The sequence below is a fragment of the Vespula vulgaris genome, chromosome 19 (assembly GCF_905475345.1).
Source record: "Vespula vulgaris chromosome 19, iyVesVulg1.1, whole genome shotgun sequence".
NCBI lineage: Eukaryota > Metazoa > Arthropoda > Insecta > Hymenoptera > Vespidae > Vespula > Vespula vulgaris.
In genome coordinates, this window is record NC_066604.1 from 2,355,773 (window position 1) to 2,379,217 (window position 23,445).

Sequence of the window (23,445 nt, forward strand, 5' to 3'; positions counted from 1 at the left end):
AAAAAAGAAGAAAAAGAAAGAAAAGAAAAGGAGAGAACTCTTAGGTGCACCCATTATCCCGAAATGCAAGTGATTGTTCTATATTTGGAACCGCGCATAGGCCCATTTGCGGAGGACGACGACGTTCTCCACTCGTTTTACCGGCGCCATTCATGGATGATTTATTTCTTCCTTGTGACATCGAATTTAATACTTTCGAAGAAGAGAGATTCGCGTACACAAACAAATAACCCACAAACGCATAAAGTTTTATCAATCGTCATTGATAATCAATTCCTATTAATTCCGTGATATTTCTATAAGTAAAAAAAAAAAAAGAAAGAAATCAGGCCAGCCAATTTTTCTTTTTTTCTATTTATTTCTTCTTTATTTTTTTCTATGATTTTCTATCCGCAGATAGAAAATCGATCTTTCTTTTAATCGTTTTTTATATTTATATTCGTGTTTCAGATCCATACGCACTTGGTTAACGGTAGACCCGGTGCCCTAAATCACAGTACAACCCTTCAAGAATTTACTCAAGCAAGATACGTCAGACTTCGCTTTCAAGGTCTACGGAGGAACGGCGTTGTAATAGCCGATAAAAGAAAAGCATTTTATTCGATCAAGGAGATCAATATCGGTGGACGTTGTCTATGTTCTGGTCATGCTGCTCGTTGTCGATACAGTGTTCAACATGGGGTAAATTATCAATTTTATCTTATCCTTAATAATAATGATGCCATTTAACAACGAACATTACGCATCAATTTTTTTAAATCATTAATTTCGATATTAATAACGATATTAATCATACAAAATTAAAAAGAATTTCCAAATGAAATTCATTTCTAATATCTCTTATAACTTTCCATAATAATAATATTTAAATTATAAGAAGATTTTTATGACGATTTTTGATTCCAATCGTTTCCAATATAAATTTCTTTTCGATCATTTTTCAAACAATTTTAAAATAATTTTGATTGAAATATTTTTCTATATAAGTATATAAGTTACTTATATTATATAAACTCGCTAAAGTCAATAACATACATAGCTTTCAACGAAGTCGATTTTGTTGGACATTTCCGTTTGGACCGATCTCTAAAGTTAGAATCTCGTACGCAAACTAGAGAGAGATAAAGAGAAAGATAGAAAAAGATAGAAAGAGAGACAGACAGACAGAGAGAAAGAGAGAGAAGATTATGGTTACGGGGTTCACAGGAAATAAATCCGTCGGAAGTGCCATAAACTTGTCAGTCCTTTGTCTGGCAGCACCGCTAATGGCAGGATCTCTCGTTCCTTCCTTCGGATCGTTTCGGAACTTTGCCATTGGCTCTTCCAAAGCCACAAGGAACGTGCGAAGCTTCTTACAGTGAAATAGAAGGAAAGAGAAAGAGTTGACACGTATCAACGTTCTTTTGCGATCTCTCACGGGAATCGTGGATGCTTTCGGAACCGCATTAATTTTTTTTCCTTACACGGAGTTGCGGTTTCGTGTTCTTCTACTACTACTTGCATAAAATCTATCATGGAATTCTTTACGAACAAAGCCGTACAATATATTCTTTTCGAATCTTTTCAACATTGACTAGTTTTATCGATCTATTTTTTTTTTCATCTTTAAAATGTTCGTCTAATTATTAGATAACGATATAAATCTTTTTCTATTACTTTCTCTAAAGAAAATATTTCACGTTTCGTCGTAATTATTTTCGATATAAAAAAATATATCTAAGAAAATCGTGCAATGCAAAAAGTAATCTATAGTATTTATTTGATCGGTGATTAATAATAGAAACGTTACTTATCAGCTTTTATAATATAAATAATTACGTTGTGAACATTTATTAATTTTTATAACCTTATAATATTCACTCTTTCCTAGTGATGTATTAATTATATAGATATATAAATCATATCTGATAAAATTTAGTTTGATTATTTAATAAAAGAAAAAGTAGGAAAAGATATATAATCGTTGTTAGATCGAGCAAAATATTGATCTAAGAATATTAATCTAAGAGAAAAGATTTAAATTAGATATTTAAAGACAACATTAAAATGTATGTTACTATTGATCACGATCAATCGACATACTTTCTCAATATGGATAGAAACTTGGCAGCTGCATAAAATACGGATCTCAAACTGTGACTCCATATTGTTAGCATTCAGTTACAGACACACTTGCTGCCTTTGGCTTATGTGCCTCGGACACACAATAATAAAACCTTTCTTGACCTCGAGGTAAAGGCACTCCTGTCGATCTTTCGCTTGCTCTCTCTTAACGGTTGCTCTCTCTCTCTCTCTCTCTCTCTCCTTCTGTCTGTCTGTCTTTCTGTCTCTCTACTACTTTTTATTTTTATTCTTCTTGTCTTTCTCACTGGCTTTCGCGTAATACCACCTTCAAACAACCATTAATCACATCACGTACTCATCCCGTTCCCTTTTCCCATTTGATCGATTATAAATAAACAAATTAAATCCTTGAAGATATTCCAGGAAAAAGAAAACAACAGCGACGTTCACAATCGATTAATATTTTCAATAATATTTGTAAATCAAAATTACAGATTAAATAGAAAATTATATTAAAATATATAGAAATGCAAATCTAACGATCGATTTAGTGAAATAAAATTAATGAAAACATTTTTTTCTCTCTCTCTTTAAGAGGGACTCGATTGGAATCAACTTTTGGCGATGTCTCGCTCGAGTAAATTAAATTAGTTTTTGGCATGCGCGTGTCGTTCATGGTCGCGTGCGAATGATCACTGCATAGATCGAATCGCGATCGCATTGCTGAATACGTGGACCGTCGAAGAGGCATCCGAAATATCTTAAGATTACGACAACTCAATCGATCGGCTTTTAATCTTCGATCGATATTCCCCTGCTTTCATTGTTCAAATAATTAATATTAATTAAATTTTTCTTTTTTCTTTTTCTCCTTTTTTTTTGTCATTTTTAATTTAACATAATTTTATTTTAATTAATTTTCTAATCTCGACATTTTAATTAAAATTAAAATCATATTACATATATGTAAAATTAATTTTGAAGACAAATTGAAATGGTAAAGTGATTTCTAAACGATTTTAGACAATTTGGAGAGTATCGAAATCTAATCAACGTGACAGCTGTCGGATTGGCTATACAGAAACAGAGAAACGATGCAGAGAGTGTTACTAGTGTAAGACGCGTGTGGTCTTGTCACTTAAAGAAGCTTAAAGAGAAACGAGCGTTCGGCTTGTGAATCATGAGTTTCGAGTTCACTCTCTACACTGTATTATTTATTGCCTTGATAATCGTTTTCTCACTAGCAAAGAAATATTTCTTATATTATCGGCTGGGAAAAGAAAAGAAAATGAAATAAAACAAAAGGATAAAAAAAGAAAATCCAATCTTAAAAATATCACTCTTTTTTCCACTCGATGAATAAATTTCCTTATAAATATCTTTTATATTTTATTAATATAAAATAATCATAACTTCATTTTATGACAATTAGCAAATTTAATTAATCAATTCAATAAAATATTCTATAATAAATACCCATAATTTTATTTCATAGAATTAATTACCGATTAGTTTCGACGAGCGAGATAATTTATTATAAAAAAAAAGAAGAACAAGGAAAAAAGTCGAAAAGAAAACAAGATGTTTTTTCATTTTTTTTTTCTTTTGTTAGCATCAAGAATGTGAATGCGAACGTCACACGTGCGGTGAAAGATGTGAAAAGTGTTGTCCCATGTATAATCAAATACCATGGAGACCGGGTACCGCCTCCAAGGGCTTTCATTGTGAGAAATGCAATTGCAATGGACATGCAACGTCATGCGTTTACGATCCGGAAGTCGCCGATAAGAGGATGTCTATGGACGTTCGAGGGAAGTTTCGAGGGGGCGGTGTTTGCGTCAATTGTACGGTGAGTCGAGTCTAATATTACGCACAACTTTGTTTTCTTTTTTTCTTTTTCTACAAACGAGAAGAGTAACAAAGAAAGATCCTATGAGAATAGGAATAAAATACGAGTTTCTTCATTTTTCTTTTCCTTCTTAATTTTTTTAATTTATTACATTAATCAAAAATATTATCGAAAAATTTTTGTTATATTATCAACAGTAATTAATTATTGAAATTGCTCGAATGTATTATCGAAAATTATAACATTATTAAATTAATATAATAAGGAATAAAAAGTCCTTATCAAAACTTCGTTGTTATATTAAAAAAGAAAGAAAAAGAAATATTAAAAAACAGCATGACTAATAATTATAAGACTATTAAAATGCATAAAGCACAGTATAAATAACCGTTTCGTTTTAATCTTTATTGCATTTCGTCGATGAAAAGGAACGCAGCTGCAACTGCATCAAAAAGATTACTTAACAATAAAAAAAAGAAAAAGAAAGAAAACACGAACCTCCTTTTCTCTGATCTTTCAAAACACACACACATATATATATATATTTGTATGTCATTCATCGACGTCTAATAGATAATGAATGGAGTTCGAGCTCTTCGAGTGTCGATCGTAAACAATGAGTATGAACTCGCAATAATTCTTTGGAAGCTTTTTTATATCTTTTACATTGCAATGATTTAATCCCCATATACTTTTATTTTTATTTTTTTATTTTTTAGGAACACACGTCTGGTATCAATTGTGAGAAATGTCAAATAGGTTACTATAGGCCTAATGGTGTTGCACCCGATGCACCTGAACCCTGTTTGCCCTGTGATTGTAGTGTTCATGGTAGTACGGGCTATTGTACACCAGATGATTCTTATACACATATGGGAAAGGTAATTCTTTTCTTTCTTATACGCCCCAACCCCCAACACCATCCTTTCACTCCTACATCAAATTATTTCGTAATGAAATCATTGTCATTGAATGTTCGATTGAATTGCTGACGATCTCTCGCGAATAAAATTTTCGATTTCGAAAAGAATAAGTGATCATAACACCTGTGGTGTTCCAGGTAGCAGGTGCCTGTGAGTGCAAATCCGGCTATTCGGGATACAAATGCGATCAATGTGCAGCGGGTTATCGTCAATATCCTGACTGTATGCCATGCCCATGTGATTCCCGGGGTATCCTACCGTCTCACGATTGCGAGGGCGATTGCCTTTGCAAGGCCAACGTCGACGGTGAATTTTGCGATCGATGCAAATCAGGGTACTTTGCGTTGACCAAGGATAATCTTGACGGTTGCGTATCTTGCTACTGTTTTGGTGCAACTGATCGTTGCGTTGCTGGGAAGCTCTATTACACGATGGTAAAAAAATAAATAAAAAAACAGAGAAAAAATCTTCTGATGCTACAAATGATCCATCCATTTTCTCGATAAATCTTGATAAATCTTGATCAATCTCTTCTCTTATATTATAGATTTCTTCGTTAGAAAATTGGTTGGTTACGGATATGAATGGTTCGTTAGCAGTAATACCAACATTAGACACAGACAATGGTTGGCTGACCGTGGCTGCGTTCGAGGTCGAATATGAAAGTCCTTACTGGTTAGCCCCACGAATCTATACGGGAAATCGTCTCTCGTCTTACGGTAGTAATCTCACATATACCGTCACCTGGGTCGTCATGCGTGGCGACACCAGTGGCAAGCCTACCACCGAACCCAACGTTATTTTGGTCGTAAGTACTCCCTTTTCGTAGAAGTCTCTCTCGAAATGGTACTACACACTTTTGTCTGATGAAGTGTAAATTGAAAGAGCACATAGTATATAAATGTTCTGTGTGTGTGTTCGTGTTTGTATGTGTAAGAGAGAAAAACAAAGATTGCTTTGGTCTTTATCGTTCTGCCCATTTTAATATGTTTTTTTTTTTCTATATCTTTTTTCCTTCCTTCTTTATTTTTCTCTTTTCTTTTTTCTTTTTCCTTTTTTAGGGTAACAATGGCATGCGTATAGCTTACGGCGAAGAACAGTATAACGGTCAGGAGGCGGAGATATCCGTGGCCTTGACCGAGCAAGGCTGGTACCACGTGCGAAGTGAAGTCCGAGATATTCCTACAAGACTAAGGAGAACCGATTTTCGCGGTGATCCTGTCAGTAGAACTCAAATGATGCATGTATTAGCCGATCTAAAATATCTCCTGATTAGAGCACAATATCATTCCGAACAAATCGAAGGAAGGTACGACTATGCTCATAATTTTTTTCTTTCTCTAGATCCTCTATCAAATCTATATCTATTTTTAATTATTCTCTTGATTTATTATTCCAGTCTCCTGTCTGCAATTCTTCCGGTTGGTGACCCCGTACAATCAGAAGATGGTAGTCAAAGTCTCGTAGAAATGTGTGAATGTCCTAAAGGATATGCAGGTTTATCTTGCGAAAATTGTTCCTGGGGATACGTGAAAGTAACGAGCAATGGTTCTAATCATCAGGATTATCATATTTGCGTCGAGTGTGATTGCAATGGTCACGCTTCTTCTTGCGATCTTGTAATGGGTGAATGTAAGGTAAGCTACAATCGGTAAACTAGGAAATTATAATCATTGATATATCTTCAGTTGGTATATACATAAATCAGCATTATCGATAACAAAAAATGTTTAACGATTTTTAATAAAAATAAGAATTTTATATTTCATGCTGTTATAAAAATCTAAATATTTTAATTTTACGAAGAATATATTTATAAAATTTTGTCCATTGTCGGTAAGGTAAAAAGTTACAACTATTAATATACCTTTGATCGGTATATGTATAATTTTATATTATCATCAATGATAAATGTTTAATAATTTTTAATAATAATTGAAAAAATAATAATCTCAAACATAGAATTTTATAATGAATATTTTTTTTGTTAAATTAACACCTTTTACAATATCGATAAAGTCGAGATAAATAATTGAAATTTTCTAAAAGAATTAATAATACCATAAAATTATACTATTATAGTATTATAAAAGTACGATAAATTATAAAAAAAAAGAATTATTTCAAAAACTCCTTTTATCCTTCAGACCTGCGAGCATCATACGATTGGTCCAAAATGCGATCGATGTTCAACAGGATATTATGGGATTGCAACGAAAGGAACACCGGAAGATTGTAAAAAATGTGCTTGTCCATTGTTCATCGAGTCGAATAATTTCAGTCCAAGTTGTCAATTGGAGGATCCCACGGACAATAATAGCGGTTATGTTTGCACTCAATGTCCCGAAGGATATACAGGCGATCATTGTGAAAGGTATCAAAGTATAATTAGTTAGATATAACGTTTATAAGACCTTATTTAATTTTCATGACGCCATAAATCATATTACGAAATAATGCAGCTGCGACGTGGGCTTTTATGGTAATCCATCAACTCCGGGTGGTACTTGCGAGCGATGTCCTTGCTCAGGTGGACCGTGCGATCAGGAAACAGGACGTTGTTTAGAGTGTCGTGGAAATACCGAAGGTTGGAAATGTGAAAGATGTAAAGAGGCTCATTATGGGGATCCATTACGTCAAAATTGTCTTCGTGAGTGTTAATATTATAAGACATTTACTCTCAGAAATCAAACTCTACTATCACACGATATACCGGAAAGTAAAATAAGAAAAGATCTAACTTAATAATATTCTTTCTAATCTTTAAATAATCCAATTCTTCAATACTTCTCTATCTCTCGTTTCAGCATGCGATTGTGACCCGATCGGCAGTAGTTCCGTTCATTGCGATCGGATGAGCGGTCAGTGTCCCTGCAAACCTTTGTTCTCTGCTCGTGACTGTTCCTTCTGTATAGAAGGTTACGGAAACGTGAGTGCAGGTTGCCAACTATGCGACTGCGACGTGGGTGCCCTCGACGAACTTTGCGATCCCGTAAGCGGCGAGTGCAGGTGTTCTGAGGGTGTAGTTGGTTCACATTGCGACAGATGCGACATCGATCATTACGGTTTATCAACAAGCGGTTGCCAAGGTAAGTGAAAGTACTAATTATTAATTGAAATATGTTACTTTTTTTCTTTCTTAACGATTATATTATGTCGATAAAAAAAAAACTACGGCAAGAGGGCTTTTTGATAATTTTTAAAAGAATAACAGACAGAAAATCACCGACTACTGGTTATTAGTAGATCTCGATAAAAAAGAGCTCTCGATAAATTTGAAACTTTAAAACGTACGAATAGCGCTCGAAGGAATACGCGAGGATATAACGATCGTAACTCGCGAACAAAATAACGGTGCGTTGAAAAAGGGGCTGTAAAATAAAAAGAAACACGTTAAAAAGAATAATAAGATGAAGAAGAAGAAGAAGAAAGAGGATTATGGTAAATAAGAAAGAAAAGATACAAGAACCGTGTGAGAGTCTCTACGCGAAGTTAAAGCCCGAAGGTAGAAGTTAAATTTTCGATAAATTAAATAAAACAGGACCCCATCGTTGTGCCGTATTTGCAATTCTAAAAGAGGAGCAGCTTTGGAAAATTGCCTTTTGCTTGGAGAACTCGTTTTCTATTGCATGTTTCTTATCTTTTATCTTTCTCTCTCTCTCTCTCTCTCTCTCTCTCTCTCTCTCTCTCTCTCTCTCTCTTTCTCTTTTCGCAGTCATTTACAATACTATATTATCTCACGGGAATATTAAAATAATAAATTATTATTACGAAAATATTTGACAATCAAACATACTTTCCGATTGATCTATTCTAAGAAATTTTTTTCAAGAAAAAAGAAAATATAATATAAATAAAAAATTAATTAGAAAATTTCAAAATCGTATGCATATACGTAAGTACTTTTACTCTTTTTTACATTTTTTTTAAATTTCTATTCTATCTGTGTATTTTGTTTTTTTAAAAAGGACAGAAAACGATACACGTATATAGTTTATGATACTAGCACCTTACCTACTTTGTAACTAGCGACAAGGAAACGCGAAAAGAGTAATGCGTCGTACACTAACTCCATAAAACCTTCCATCACTTTCCTCCTTCCTTTTCTTCCTCTCATTCCTCTTTTCCACTCTTCCTCTTTTCAACGTTCGAGTTTGTAGGTACCGAAGCCACTTATTCGCTTCAACGAGAATCGTGAGTTCGGGATGGTACTTGAGGGATTTACAAGTTTCGAACCACCCACTTTTCCCCCTCTTCCTCTCGTTCCCTCTCTCTCTCTCGCCTTCAATAAATGAAGAAGAAGAAGAAGAAGAAGAAGAAGAAGAAGAAAATAATGTATTCGAATCACGAAACTATCTATTCTCTCCTTCTTCTTCTTCTTAAACTTAATTCGCAACTATTGATTCTAAACAAATTTTACACAAGATACAAACGAAATTTTTAATTTTATGCACCACTTAACCGTCCATACAAATAATTTCACCATAATTAAAATTCTTTTGCAATTAGAAAATATCTTTGTCATAGAAAATACATTTAATTATTTTTAAGCATTTATATCATAGTTTTGTCTCGTTGTGATGGCACCCTTAATACCCAACTACTGCTAAGAGTCCCATAAATCGCAATCATTCTCTCGAATACTGCGTTAAACTTGTCCGATGAGTTCTCGTGAGTTCTTGTCATTCGTCGAGCCAACGAGCTAGAGCAGATATATTCAACGTGATAGACATTCATATAGTGAAGAATAAAAATGAAAAATAAAAAGAAAGAAATAGTAGAATTAATTCATGCAAACCAACAAATCTAATAATGTATTCACTATGGCAAACAATATTTCTCCATGAGAAAGAATTAAAAAACCTACTTTTCAAAGAATTATCAATATCAATATATTTTTATCTCTTTGTCACACACAAATTAATTATCATTAAACATTAGAATTAATCCATAGAGCTAACAATTCTAATATATTTCATCAGGAACAAATATTCCTATACACGAGAAAGAAAGAAAGAAAGAAAGAAAGAAAAGATCTACTTTACAAAGAATTATCAATGATATCAACGTATCTCTGTCTCTCTCTTACGCTCACGTTACCAGTCACTCGACATCAGCATTCTCATTCATATCAGGCTAACAAATCTAAAAAAGAAAAAAAGAAAAAAAGTAGGTATCTATCTTCGTTCATAGAATATTTTCAATAATATTCGAGAATAGATCGGATAGTACAAAGGACTTTTCGAATGGAGAAGATTCGTGCTGAACGTTCGCTATCTCGATGTGCCCTTTGCTTGCTTGCTTGCTTGCTTGCTTGCTTGCCTACCTACGCTTCAAGACGAGTCTCCCACGCGAGCCTAAGTCGCGGTTTACGACTCTTAAGTATATATATATATATCTATGTGTGTGTGTGTGTGTGTGTGTGTGTAGATAGAAAAGGTAGAGAGACACATATACATAGAGAAAAGACGGTCTCAATATCGTATGTTCTTTTCTAACGGGGTAACGTTTTATCGCGACAGCACCGTTCCCTTTCCTTTAACTTATCTCGATTTTTCGCTTCCTGTTAGCTATAAGACACCTTCCTGAAATCCTTTTCCGCTCGTACCAAGAACATTCAAATACCAAACTCGCTTAATTTCCACACATATAACAGCTAGATACTTGGTATTTGTTGCATTAAAGATTATAATAGATACTATCTCCCTGCGTCGTTTCGTTATATCTATTCGAAAAAATTATAATGTTACGGTTTTATGTTAGAAGTTAGAGATTATCGTAAATTTAACATTTCAATCTGATCGAGAATTTTTAGTTCGAGAAATTAAGATTTATTTCTGTATACTGCAAACACTTCGATGCAAATTATTATGTCTTTATCTTTCCTGGAACGTAAAAAAAGAGATAAAAAAAGAACACAAATAATTATTATTTAAAAAAATAATATTATATATATATATATCAAACTTATACTATTCCAATAGTCTTATCCTCGAAAGAACTAACATAAACGGTTAATATTAACATATGATCCTTGACGTCAATCATAAATCATCATTTTCTCAAACGAAGTCATGACAAGACCGCGTGTGTCTAGGATAGAGTACACTGTTATAATTAACTGTCGGCAAATCTAAAAAAGAAAATAAGTTGGACTTTATTAGCATCTACACATACATTTCTGCCGAAGGCTCTTCGGTAAAACACGCTTCCTTTAACCCTGAAATAACTTCCCTCTCTCTCTCTCTCTCTCTCTCTCTCTCTCTCTCTCTCTCTCTCTCTCTCTCGTGCTGATAATCCAACGAAGCAGGTACGATGATGCATGTAAGAAAGATTGTACAGCTAAAGCAAACAAACTCTTCTCGAGTCGTATTAATGTCTGCACGTTCTCTCTCTCTCTCTCTCTCTCTCTCTCTCTTCTCTCTCTCAATCATGCGAAAATCATTCTATCGAATGTTTAATTATGATCCTTGACATTTAACTTGACAAATTAGATAAAAAATATTAGATATACTTCGATAAATATCTTCAATTGTCTGCAAACAAATTTATTATACGTCAATTACACATGCGCACATGTATATATAAAGTTAATGCACATTAATTGCATTAAAAAAGAAATTTTATTTACATTAACGAAACAATCCAATAATCGAATGATCTATGATTCCTACAGAAAGCCAAATAAGATAAATTATCAAATTCAAATTTCAAAATATTTCATTCGAGGCTCAAGGATTAACTTCATCTAATTTCTCAATAAGCTTAGGAAGATCAACATCTAAAAGGAAAGGGTAGATTATCTCGCCTTGTTTCGTCGATTATTTATCGCGTTTATTACGCATCATGGCACTCCACTTAGAAGTAATCGTGTTGCACGACGGTTTCGCGAAGCGTTAATATACGCCCTGTGGACGTCACGCAGAGACGAGATGGATTTACATCTCGTGCTCGTTTTGTCGGTAAACATTAAAGTCCTACCTCTTACGATTCTTTCTCTTATGATTCTATCACGTATACATAGTATTTTTCCTCTTCCATGAATTTCTAATCATATCTAATCTCTGCCTAGTTCGTTTGAAAAAAAAAAGAAAGAAAGAAAATTAGTTTCGATCGTAACAACAATTTTCAAATAATATTTATATATATATCTCATCAATGATGAAATTTTACGTTGAAATTGTTATAAAATAAATTGTTTCATACTTTCTAAATAATTTTTCAAATATTTCATTCGAAGCAAATGATGGAGAAAAGAGCAATGTCATGTTGATCTATAACGCAGAATCATCTCGATTCGTTTCGTTCGTACAACACTGGTACTCTATCGAGAAAAGAAAGAGAAAGAAAGAAAAAAAGGAAAAGAAAGCAAAAACGTTTATGATGCAACACGAAATAAAAAAGAAAGAAATAAAAAAATAAACTATATGTGTGTGTGTGTGTGTGTGTGTATATATATATATATATATATATATATATATATATATATATATATATAGTCTATTATATTATCCCTCCCTATCCACACCCAAACTAGTATTTTGACTCGAAGATAAGTGTAATAAAAAAGAAAATATTTTTAATAATTAATTGCTAATTTTAATCGGATTAACTAACTTGTATTAGAACTATTCACGCAGAAAAAATAAAGAAAGAGAAAAAATTATATATATAAATATATATATATATATATATATATATATATATATATATATAAATATGCAAGAGACCCGGATCTTTATCCGTTCGTAATACTCAAAGGCGTCTTAAGACGGCCTTATCGAAGCTTAGTCGGCATAATTAACGCGTCTGGACGTGCTTAAAACACCGTGCTCGTGACTCCAAGTGCGTTGCGAGCTAATAAGCCTTGTATTTTCCGTGCACGAGAATCCTCACGCTTTGCGTGAGTCCCATCCTATCGTACATGTATGTAGATATATGTATGTGTATATGTGTATATATATTCTTTTTCTTCTTCCTCGTAACATAAAGAACAAAACTAAAATAGCTGAACGTAAACATTTTTCAACAGGAATTATTATTTATCTAATCTTACTCGAAAAGATTAAAAAAGAAAAAGAGACAAAAAAAACAAGATTAAAGTAGAAGAAAAAATAAATCATTTCATTTACATATGATTCATAGTAAATGAATCTTACTTGATTAAATTAATCTCTAATTCAATTTTTTTGTCCTGCCTACAAAAAACAAAAAAGAAATTATTTTTTATTTAATGAGAAAGTTATAATATCATATTTGATTTATATATTATATAATTATCCTATTATACTAATTGTAAGTATAACGTATATTAAAAAACAAACATTAAATTAATTATCACTCTTTCACGAAATTAATTTATTAAAATTATTTTTTTTTTGCAAAGGAAAAAAAAGAAATCTCTAGTAGATCTATAAAACACAAATAAATCTAAAACATTTACATATGTCTACTATTTACAAACACATATATATATGTATATATGTATGTATATATACACATATGTATACACATATCTTACACCATATCTATACATATTTATTGCACAGAGGCAATGATTTGTGTCTAATTCTATAGCACGTACGTAGCTGCCATTTTCCTTCAAGAATATTTTCTTGGTTAGCTCATTATTGCCAGCTACGACGTTGAAATCCTTGGCTATCTCGATCATAACGAGAAGCTGAAGACTCGTAAAACGTGCAAAAGCGTTTGCCCCTTGTATTATTGGTATACGACCTGACTTTCATCTTTACGAGAACGTTTAAACTCTTTCTTATCTGTTCCTTTCTTTTCTCTTTTTCTCTTTTTTCTTTCTTTTTTTTCCATAGCAATAAGTAAAATAATATGCGCATGGTTGCACATAATGCAAGGGTTATTACATAAACGAGAACAATCATAGACAAAGAATAGTTAAAATTTCTTCGTACGAACGTATGTATGTATGTACATATGAACGTCGAACACATATACATCTATTTTTCAAGATTTTCTTTTACAGTTTTTATACTTTTTACAATCAGTTAAAGTTCCATGTGAAACCATGTGAAAAGTTTATCGCACCAATACGAGAATTACCTTTTATAACGAGAATGAATACTTCTTTCTCACTGTTCTTTTTTTGACGATATTTTTAATTTTCTTATCTTCTTATTTTTATTGATGAATTATTAACTACATTATTACATATGTTTTTCTTTTGCTTTGTTGTAACTATATATATATATTTTTTAAATAGTTGTTATGCAATCTTTTAAAAGATTCTTTTTGCTTTTTTTTATTTTTTTCTCTTTTTAAACGGACAATAGAATTCAACTTTGAATTCATCTACTAGTATCCTATACGATTTCTCTCGTTCTTTTCATAGATGAGGTCGTCCATAGAAACGTTCGACGAATCAAGACACAAAGCTTTCGCGTTTCCATTCAAATTGGTCGATCTCTAAGAGAGAAATCGACTTATAGTCCACCCACGCGTCGACTTCGCTATCTATTTGTAGGATCTACCAGAAGAGAAGGAGACAGCTCGATCAATAAGCGCGAGCAACGAAAATAAAGATACGGAATTTATAACGACTGAAAGTGAGTCGATGGATCTCGAAAGAGATAAAAAAAAAGAAAAGAATTAAAAAAAATGAAAGATCAAAATCGAAACATGCATTGCGTGAAATATTAAAAAGTATTATCTAATTTATAGATTTTTTCTTAGTTTTAACATAAACGTATACTCGTATAAATAAATAAATGATTAAATAGAGAACCTACAAAGAATTCGAACTCGATTTCTATGAAAATAATTCTAATTTTCATAAACCTAACTTGAAGTTTCCACGTTCTATTTCTCTTTCTATTCCTCTCCTTTCTCTTATCTTTTCTTTTCTTTTCTTTTATCATACAAATTACTTGAGAGAGCCAATTAATTACATCGTTGGCGATACATTTACCAGAGATACCATATATCTCATCTCCGATCTATCGATCGATCGATTTAATATCGATCTACAATAAAAGATCATTAGAGAACACACAAAAGCTGCTGGAATAAAACCGGCTAACGTGTTTGTAGGATCGTGTAGATATCTTCCTTGATAACGTGGCAAATAAATCATTACTTTCACTGCAAATATTAAAGAAAAAAAGAGAAAAAAGAAAAAGAAATCAAGAAATCTAAAAAAAAGGAAAGATTACTTATCCTTTGCTCATTTCGCGAATTTGTTTCAATTTTTTACGACTTTCAGTTCCGAAGAAATTCACACGTAAAAACAAAAAACTGTTTCTTCGACAAAGAAGTAAATTTTTTTATTATTTATTAATTTAATTAATTAATTTTTTTTATTATTAATTATTTATTAATTTATGTAATTTTATAAATTAGTCGTAATCTAATATTTTTGGAAAAATAAGATGAATGTAGTTCCTATGAATTTGTTTATAACAAATTGTTTATAACAAATTGTTAATTAATTATTAACAATACGATTAAAAAATAGGAAATATTCTATCCTTTAAAATGATATTCGTTTCAAGTCTCTACGATTTTTAGAACCGAAGATATTCTTATGTAAATGGAAAATACGGGCTATTAACAATATAAAAAAAATTGTTTTGTTTCGATAAATAAAATAATTTGTTTATAAATTATTCATCAATTTACGTAATTTTATAAATCAGTCGTAGTCTGAATCTTTTTCTTTGATAAAATAAGATGAATTTAGTTCCTATGAATTTGTTTATAACAAATTGTTTATAACAAATTGTTAATTAATTATTAACAATATGATAAAAAAATAGGAAATATTCTACCCTTTAAAATGATATTTGAATCAAGTCTCTACGACTTTTAGTTCCAGAGTTATTCCCATATAAATGGAAACGTTTACGTTGACCCACTGACCTACATAATTTCATTCAAATTAGCTCGGTGACACACTGACCTATATAAATTCCAAGAATTTACGCATCCCAGCTGATCGAATTACTACTACTACTACTATTACTACGAACAGCTGTAGTGAATGAATTATGAATGGAAATCTTTCAAAGGCGATATCTCCGGAACGGAAAGTCGTAGAGACTTGATTCAAAAACCGTTTTAAAGTATAATTTATTCTTTATTTATTTAAATATTTAAACAATATCGTTATAATAAAATCGATTTTGTTAATAATTTTTCATATTGAATTTTTGTCTTTTCTTTCATAATAAGAATATAATTATGATAAAATCATTCAAATTTTTATCATAATTATGTAAATTTCATTTTGTTTATGTAAAATAAAGAATAATAAAATTTATCAATATACCAAATTGAAAGATTGAAAGCTCAGAAGACATTTCTTCCTGCGTTTATTCGGATACATTTACTAAGGATATCATATCTCTCATCTCTGATTTCTCGATCGATCGATTTAATCGATCTATGGTAAAAGATCATTAGGAAACTTACAAAAGCAATTGAAATAAAATCGGCAAATGTGTTTATAGGATCCTGATAATATATCTTCCTCTATAATGTAACAATAAGTTATTACTTTCACGGAAAGTATTAAAAAGAAAAAGAAATCAGAAGGAAACGAGAAATGAAGAAAAAGAAAGATAGCTTCGATTCTCGGATCCTTTATCGATCTTAAAACTCGATAAGTCTTGCCTTCCTTTTTAAAATCGGACGCAAGTACCGTGGCGATCTTAGCTACCGATAAAAGACCTTCCACCAATCGCAATGGACAATGACATTTCGTGACTCCTCTTCTTCTTCTTCTCCATCTTTTCTGTTGCAGTTTCTCTCAGAGTTCGCGGTTTCGAGTCACAACCTCTCTATCTTTGTCCCCCCCCCCCTCTCTTTCTCTCTCCGTCTTTCTCTTTCTGTCTTCTTTGGCCGCAAAAACTCGACGAAACCGCGGAATGCTGTTTCGAAGGATCCCTACGTAGGCGTGGATTTCCGATAACTATGACTGGCCTGCATCTATCTTTGATAGTACAACTTCTAACTTGATTTCTAATCGATTCCCTTTGCGATTTACAATCGAGATAATAGAAATCGAACGAATGGAAATCTTCAACAATCTTCTTGAATCAATCTTATACATTAACATATACATTTGGACATAAAATAATCGTACAATAGGAATATGTAAATATATTCCTATTATGTGAATACTTAAGTCCCCGCTGTATATACATATATATATATATATATATGTATGTATATAAATTATATAATATATACATGTGTGTGTGTGTATGTATAAATATCTACAATAATATAACGCAATAGTAACAACCAAAAGAAGATTATTAAATCGTGAAAAAGTGGTTGTTTCCAAATTTCAAATCTGAACTCTCTTGGTACTCATGAGGGCCACCCAATGGTAAAGATTCAGTCAGTGTATACTTCTCTCTCTTTCTCTCAAGTCCATCGATTTCTTCGTTGTCGGTCTCCCAATTTGGTAAGTCGTGCTAAAAACGTCGCATCGATTTCGATCCGAGCAAGCGCCGACTCGACACACTCAAATTCCATTCCGAAAGGGTCTTCGATCCTTCTTCCTTCATGGCTTCTCTTCGATTTGAGTGATCGAAGATCGTCCGATAGTTAGCTTACCTTTTGCATCATTTGCACTGAATATTGGAAAGTCATAGTTATTGGATTTAATTGCACCTTCTTCATTTCTCTCTCTCTCTCTCTCTCTCTCTCTCTCTCTCTCTTTCTATCTATCTATCTATTTCTTTCTCTTTTCAATACACTTCGGATCGGTTTTTCTAGCAAGCACGTACACACGCTAATGATGCAATCGGCCCATCAGATATCCCGACTGACTTGTCTTCCTCCTCTCTCTCTCTCTCTCTCTCTCTCTCTCTCTCTCTCTCTCTCTCTGTCTTTCTCTCTCTGCTCCTTATTTCCTCACTACTTGGTCCTTAACTCCTTATATACCCACCTGACTGTACGAGTCTGCACGTCGCGTCCAGTCGCGCGTGGGTCGAGACTGTAACGGGTGATACTTATCAAAAGGAAATGAAATTGATATCTTACATTTAGAATTTATATGCTTCCGTTCGTAACAAATATCTTCTCGATACATATCGATTGTTTTCCATTATAGATATCAAACGTTATTTATGAATAAGAAATCACTATACCTTCAGTTCAGATACATACTAATTAATTTTTTAATCATAGATTAAAAAAGAGATCGGATCGTTTCGATTGAAAATTTGTCTTTCTTTTTTTCTTTTTTTTTCGTTTCTTTTATTTATTTTTTTTATTTTCGAATAGATGCAGTTAGAGAATAATTCGATAAAGAAAGATTTTCAACACCCGTTAGATAGTCAGTATCTCAACACCTGGCTGTAGCATGTTCAGGATTCCTGGTAAGATCCAAGCTCTGGCCAGTATAACGTTAATGTATCGCCCCGCTTTGGACGATCGCGAGATTTCATTCATGACTCTTTCTCTCTCTCTTTCTCTCTTACGAATACTTGTGAGGAAAAGAGATAGTAGACTCTTGAGCGTGTCCATTTAATTCTATTTCAAAAGAGGAAAAAAAGCAAAAAAAAATATTAAAAAACCCAACAACTTTCCTTATACACGAACGAAATTTATTCTCTAAAATCAATTTTTCTAATCAATTGAAACATTTAATGAGTGAGATCGAAATATTCTTTTAATGTCTTTTTTGCTTTCTTTCTTTTCAGAATAAAAATCAAAGTTCACCTATTATATTTTTTAGAATGAAATTAATGCTATAGAAATATATATATATATATATATATATATATATATATATATATATATATATTTGATTTATACGTTGAGTTTTAGCGGGTTTATGGGAACGATAAGGCAGCAATTGCGATCTTAGCCTTTGGCTAAGATCACGAGCTTGCCACGACAGGTCCATATATCTCTTTTATCTCGATCGAAACAAGCCTAGGTATACTCGTCTAGGTAACATCTAGTCGCACGCGTCTACCTTTTCGCCTACAATTTCGATCGAAACTTTCTTTACTGGACCATGATACCGATTAAGTATCTTGCCACTCGAACTTTGAACTATTTCGACTCCTACTCGTATTATGTATCTTTTTCTCATTTTTCTCTTTCAAACATCAAATCTAAAATTAGATTCTAAGTAGTAAAAATAACGATAATAAAAGAAAAATCAAATACTTAAATTAATACTAAAAATTTTGATGAAAATATTGACCTCGTAGAACATAATAACGATCAGAAAATAATTGGAAAAAAAAAATATTGAATACTTTAGCGCATAATTCTACATATTTTCTAAAAATGTTAATCTTGAAACATTCCTCTTATAAAATTGGATGATAATTAAAAATTAATTAAAACAAAAAAAGTATCTCAGAGCAACTTTATATTTTTTCTTTTTTCACTGTAGAAAATAATATTCATTCGTTAGAGTTAGCTGAGACTGTCGCACTATATCCTGCGATTAACCCTTCGGCTTTTCTAGGAAAAGAGAGAGAGAGAGAGAGAGAGAGAGAGAGAGAGAGAGAGAGAGAGAGAGAGAGAGAGAGAGAGGAAGAGTTGAAATATTTCAAGCAGGACCATGGAATGTAATTAATATCGTATCGCGAGCATGGAACGTCGGATAAATCATTCCCGTCTAGATGGATGCCGACGCTGGCAATATCCGCGTAATCCTTTTAATTGCTTCCTTTTTCTTAACTCCGATATGTAATTATGGCCCTTGGCTATCTAACTATGTTCAATCGATCGATTAAATTGTTCCAGACTTTTGATAATATCAATCCTATCATAATAACATTTGTTTTACAATTACTTATACGCACACACACATACACTTATATACAAGAATAAGAACTTTTTAACAATTTGAAAAAATAATCTAAAAAGAGTTTCAAGAAAGAGTAGGATTGATTTTTAAATCTTAGAAACTTTTGACTCTTTTGATTCATCCTGTATCATAGACACACCTAAATTATTTCGAATTATTTATAATACGTATTACAAATCTTTATCCATCTAAAAATTCAATCAGTTTAATTAATCAATAATTGACACTTTTTACAAGAATAATTATACTTAAAGGGTAATTAGGTATATTCAACGCGTTGAATTAATTTTTCCATAAAAAAAGGAAGCACGAAGAAAACAAAAAAAAGAGAAAGGTTCAGATAAGATAATCGAGATAAGTTTTAAAATCACGTTCGCCATTAAGCTCGCATCGAACTCACCGAAGATATCGATGCCTGTTCAAGACTGAGCGTGTTGCTCTCTCTCTCTCTCTCTCTCTCTCCTCTCTCTCTCTCTCTCTCTCTCTCTCTCTCCTTTCTCTCTCTTTCTCTCTCAGCGAAGGAAAACGTTAGGGTGCGTTGTCCCGTCTATGTCCCATTAGCAATTAGTTAAGCGTGGATTAAAACTCCATTAGCGAGTTATCCGACTCGTATCACGAGCACGCGGATGCTAGTCGGCATCTCTAACTAATGTCTTTCTAATTCTAACACGTATGTCTATACTCGCACAATTTCATGAATATTCGATATGCTAAAAACAAAAGAGTGACAAAAAATTATTGCTTGTAATATCAATAATAATTACAATCCTAATTATACAGGCTGAATCAAAAGTTGCTTTTTTTTAAATAATTTAAAAAATAAAATTACTCTTTTTCATGACTTTCAATAAAGATCGACTTTTAAAATCAACAAAAAATCGTTGATCCTATTAATATATAATTTCATTGTATTATTTTATTATTATTAAAAATAATTGTGAGTACCTTCAACGTTATAAAATGTTAACTCGTTTCGATTTAATCAAGGATAGAATTAATATCCATAAAACTGAAACGTTGAGACGGCTAAACGTAATAGCGATCTATTTAACGTCGATAATAAGAAATAATAATTAAAACGATTTATCGATCTCTCTCTCTCTCTCTCTCTCTCTCTCTCTCTCTCTCTCTTTCTCTCTCTCTCTTTCTTTCTGTCTGCCTGTCTATCTTTATCTCTATGGAAAGTCTATTCTTGCAACCACGGGTGGTCCCACGCATAGGCAATCAATTTCCATACATCTTGTTAATTTCCATAAACTGGTCGTGGCTCTTGTTGCTAAAAGACGAAGCTACCGTGCGAATTGCCAGCATCTATGTATCTTGAATCCATCGATTTTCTATTTATATTGATCAACGAGTACAGCGTGGGTGGTATACAAGTTTACTCGATATGTATATATACGTGTGTGTGTGTGTGTGTGTGTATATATATATATATAACATATATATATGTATTGCTAATACAAATCAAACAGGATTTCTAACGCTCGAAGTTTCTATTATTTTTTTTCCTTTCTTTGATGATCATTCTTTAACGTTAATTTTGAACTTAATTCCATTGTAACTGATTATATACACTTTAACAAGCTACCTTTTTATTGTCAATCAAAAACGAAATAAAAAAAGCAAATAGAAAGGGGGAAAAAATCAAATTCGTTAAGTAGATACTACTTTAAACAAGTCTACTTAAAAATCAATACTTGCCCTGAAGGATCTAATAATATCTACTCTTTCGCGAAGTACTCACTGATAATTCAAACAAGTAGCAAGCAGTTACTCGATGAGAGCTTAGAGTTACGCTGACTCGTTTTAATCTACATATCTCTCGATATAATCTCTCTCTTTCTCTCTCTCTCTCATATGCATACATACTCAACATATATATATATATATATATATATATATATATATATATATACATACATACATATATATATATATATATATATATCATATCATAACTTTCAAATAATTTTTCATCTATCATTGCTTTCCATTCTCATTAACGTGTTCGTAGATCGTTTATCGAAAATTTAACTTATAGAAGAATGATTGATAAAGATATTTATCAGAGTTAAAAGACACGCACACAGACTCGTATACCATGCCTAACATAAAACGTTAGACGTTCACGAAAGGGATATATATTCTCAATGAGTAAAACAAAGATGAAACTTACAATTTTCACGCGTATAACGAACGCCTTAACGATCATTGCACGTGTATCGATTTAATAGGAAATATCCTTTAGAATCGTTTGTTGCTCTGCCATTTTAGCTTGATTAAACATACACTGACTTATCCATCTGATCTGTTCGTAAGTTCTTTCGTTATAATATGTATGTATATATATATATATATAGTAAGAGAGTTAGTTACACACGTCGATATAGCAACGAATCGATTTAGATTCTATATCGATACCTTCTCTCTTCTATAACGTTAGATCGTATGTGATTTGTTATTCCAATCGCTCAGTTTATTCTTACAAGAGTCTGGAACGTTGCTTAATGAGAGATCATTACGATAGGTCGAACGAGTAATCGTGTAAATAGTCCATCTCGATCATTTTTAATTATATACTCGTAGCTAATAGATATTATAAATATTTATTCTAATATACTTTTTAATTTGTCTTTTTTTCTCAAATAATTAAAAACATATATTCTTTTCTTTGTTTCGTTTTTATACTGAACATTATCAAAAATTCAATTAATGCTTAATTATTTTTTCTTATACGTTTGAAGAATGTAATTTATTAAACAATCAGCTGGTTCGATTATGACACATTCATGATTATAGATATATATTTACTAATGAAACTAGAAAAATAGAGACATAAAGAATAATATATTACTATTATTATTATTATTATTATTAATACTATTATTATTATAAGAAGCTTCTATAAAATATTTGAAGATGCTCGTTATTCGATATTTAAAGTAGATTAGATACAATATAAATAGTCTGCAAGGAGAAAATGTAAGTCCGAATTATATTTCATCCAGTCAACGTTCGATAAGACGGGCGAGAGGGTACATTAATTTCCTAATTGCATATTTCTTGGTTAGCACGCGACATTTATAAGAGAAGAGAGTATCACGACCAAGTGTCTCGTAGTTTGAATATGTGAGAAAGAGAAAGAGAGAGACTCGACACCAGACGTGCTTTTAACGGTAACATATTCGAGTTCTCGCATATGCAATCGTTTTTTATTTATACTTTATTTTTCTCTTTTTTTTTCTCTTTTATCGTTTCGAAGCATTAATATCACGACTTCTAGCACGTACTATATACACAGACAAAACGAATCAAACTAACTCGATGTCGGACTAAATCGATTCTGGTTACTTTGATTTTTTATGTCGACGAGATCGTAAACGATCGAGATGGAATGTTAAGGGTCTTGTTCTCTCAAGAATTCGGACTGTTCGAACTGTATATTTTTCTGTATGTATATGTGTATGTTTTCAATAATAATAATTATTTTTCTTAATTACGAATAATCTCAATCGTTAATATAATCGATCGTATAAATTCCTACCTTTCCAATAAAAAAAAGAAAGAAAGAAAAAGAAAGTAGATTAATCTTGTATATATTATCAACATGTTTGAAACGATACGATATGTACAATATGATACATACAGATATGTACAAAATTAATCTGTTAATTTTTTCGTAACGAAACGAGAAGTAAAAACATTTCTCCTAGATATTTCAACGCTTTAAATTCGATAGATCGGATCGATAAATCTGCGTAGAGAAACGAAAAGTAGCTTCTTTTAAAGAGGAG

At 32.0% G+C, this 23,445-nt stretch overlaps 1 protein-coding gene and 1 long non-coding RNA gene across 6 annotated transcripts in view; one reads left to right on the plus strand and one right to left on the minus strand.

Annotated features, from left to right (window-relative positions):
* The window catches only part of LOC127070769 (laminin subunit alpha-1), a 119,224-nt gene that overhangs the window by 49,018 nt on the left and 46,761 nt on the right, over positions 1–23,445 (plus strand). For 2 of the 3 annotated variants that reach the window (XM_051009178.1, XM_051009179.1), the window contains exons 5-14: positions 451–681; positions 3,677–3,913; positions 4,633–4,794; positions 4,974–5,270; positions 5,384–5,644; positions 5,898–6,145; positions 6,236–6,473; positions 6,984–7,210; positions 7,299–7,486; positions 7,644–7,925. In XM_051009178.1, coding sequence (XP_050865135.1) covers positions 451–681; positions 3,677–3,913; positions 4,633–4,794; positions 4,974–5,270; positions 5,384–5,644; positions 5,898–6,145; positions 6,236–6,473; positions 6,984–7,210; positions 7,299–7,486; positions 7,644–7,925 — 2,371 coding nt within the window. Of the gene's footprint in view, positions 1–450; positions 682–3,676; positions 3,914–4,632; positions 4,795–4,973; positions 5,271–5,383; positions 5,645–5,897; positions 6,146–6,235; positions 6,474–6,983; positions 7,211–7,298; positions 7,487–7,643; positions 7,926–23,445 lie in introns of those variants that run through there. The other variant, XM_051009180.1, reaches the window with a different exon arrangement.
* Positions 1–23,445, minus strand: part of LOC127070792 (uncharacterized) — a 58,479-nt gene that overhangs the window by 15,886 nt on the left and 19,148 nt on the right. The gene's annotated exons all lie outside the window — the stretch shown is intronic.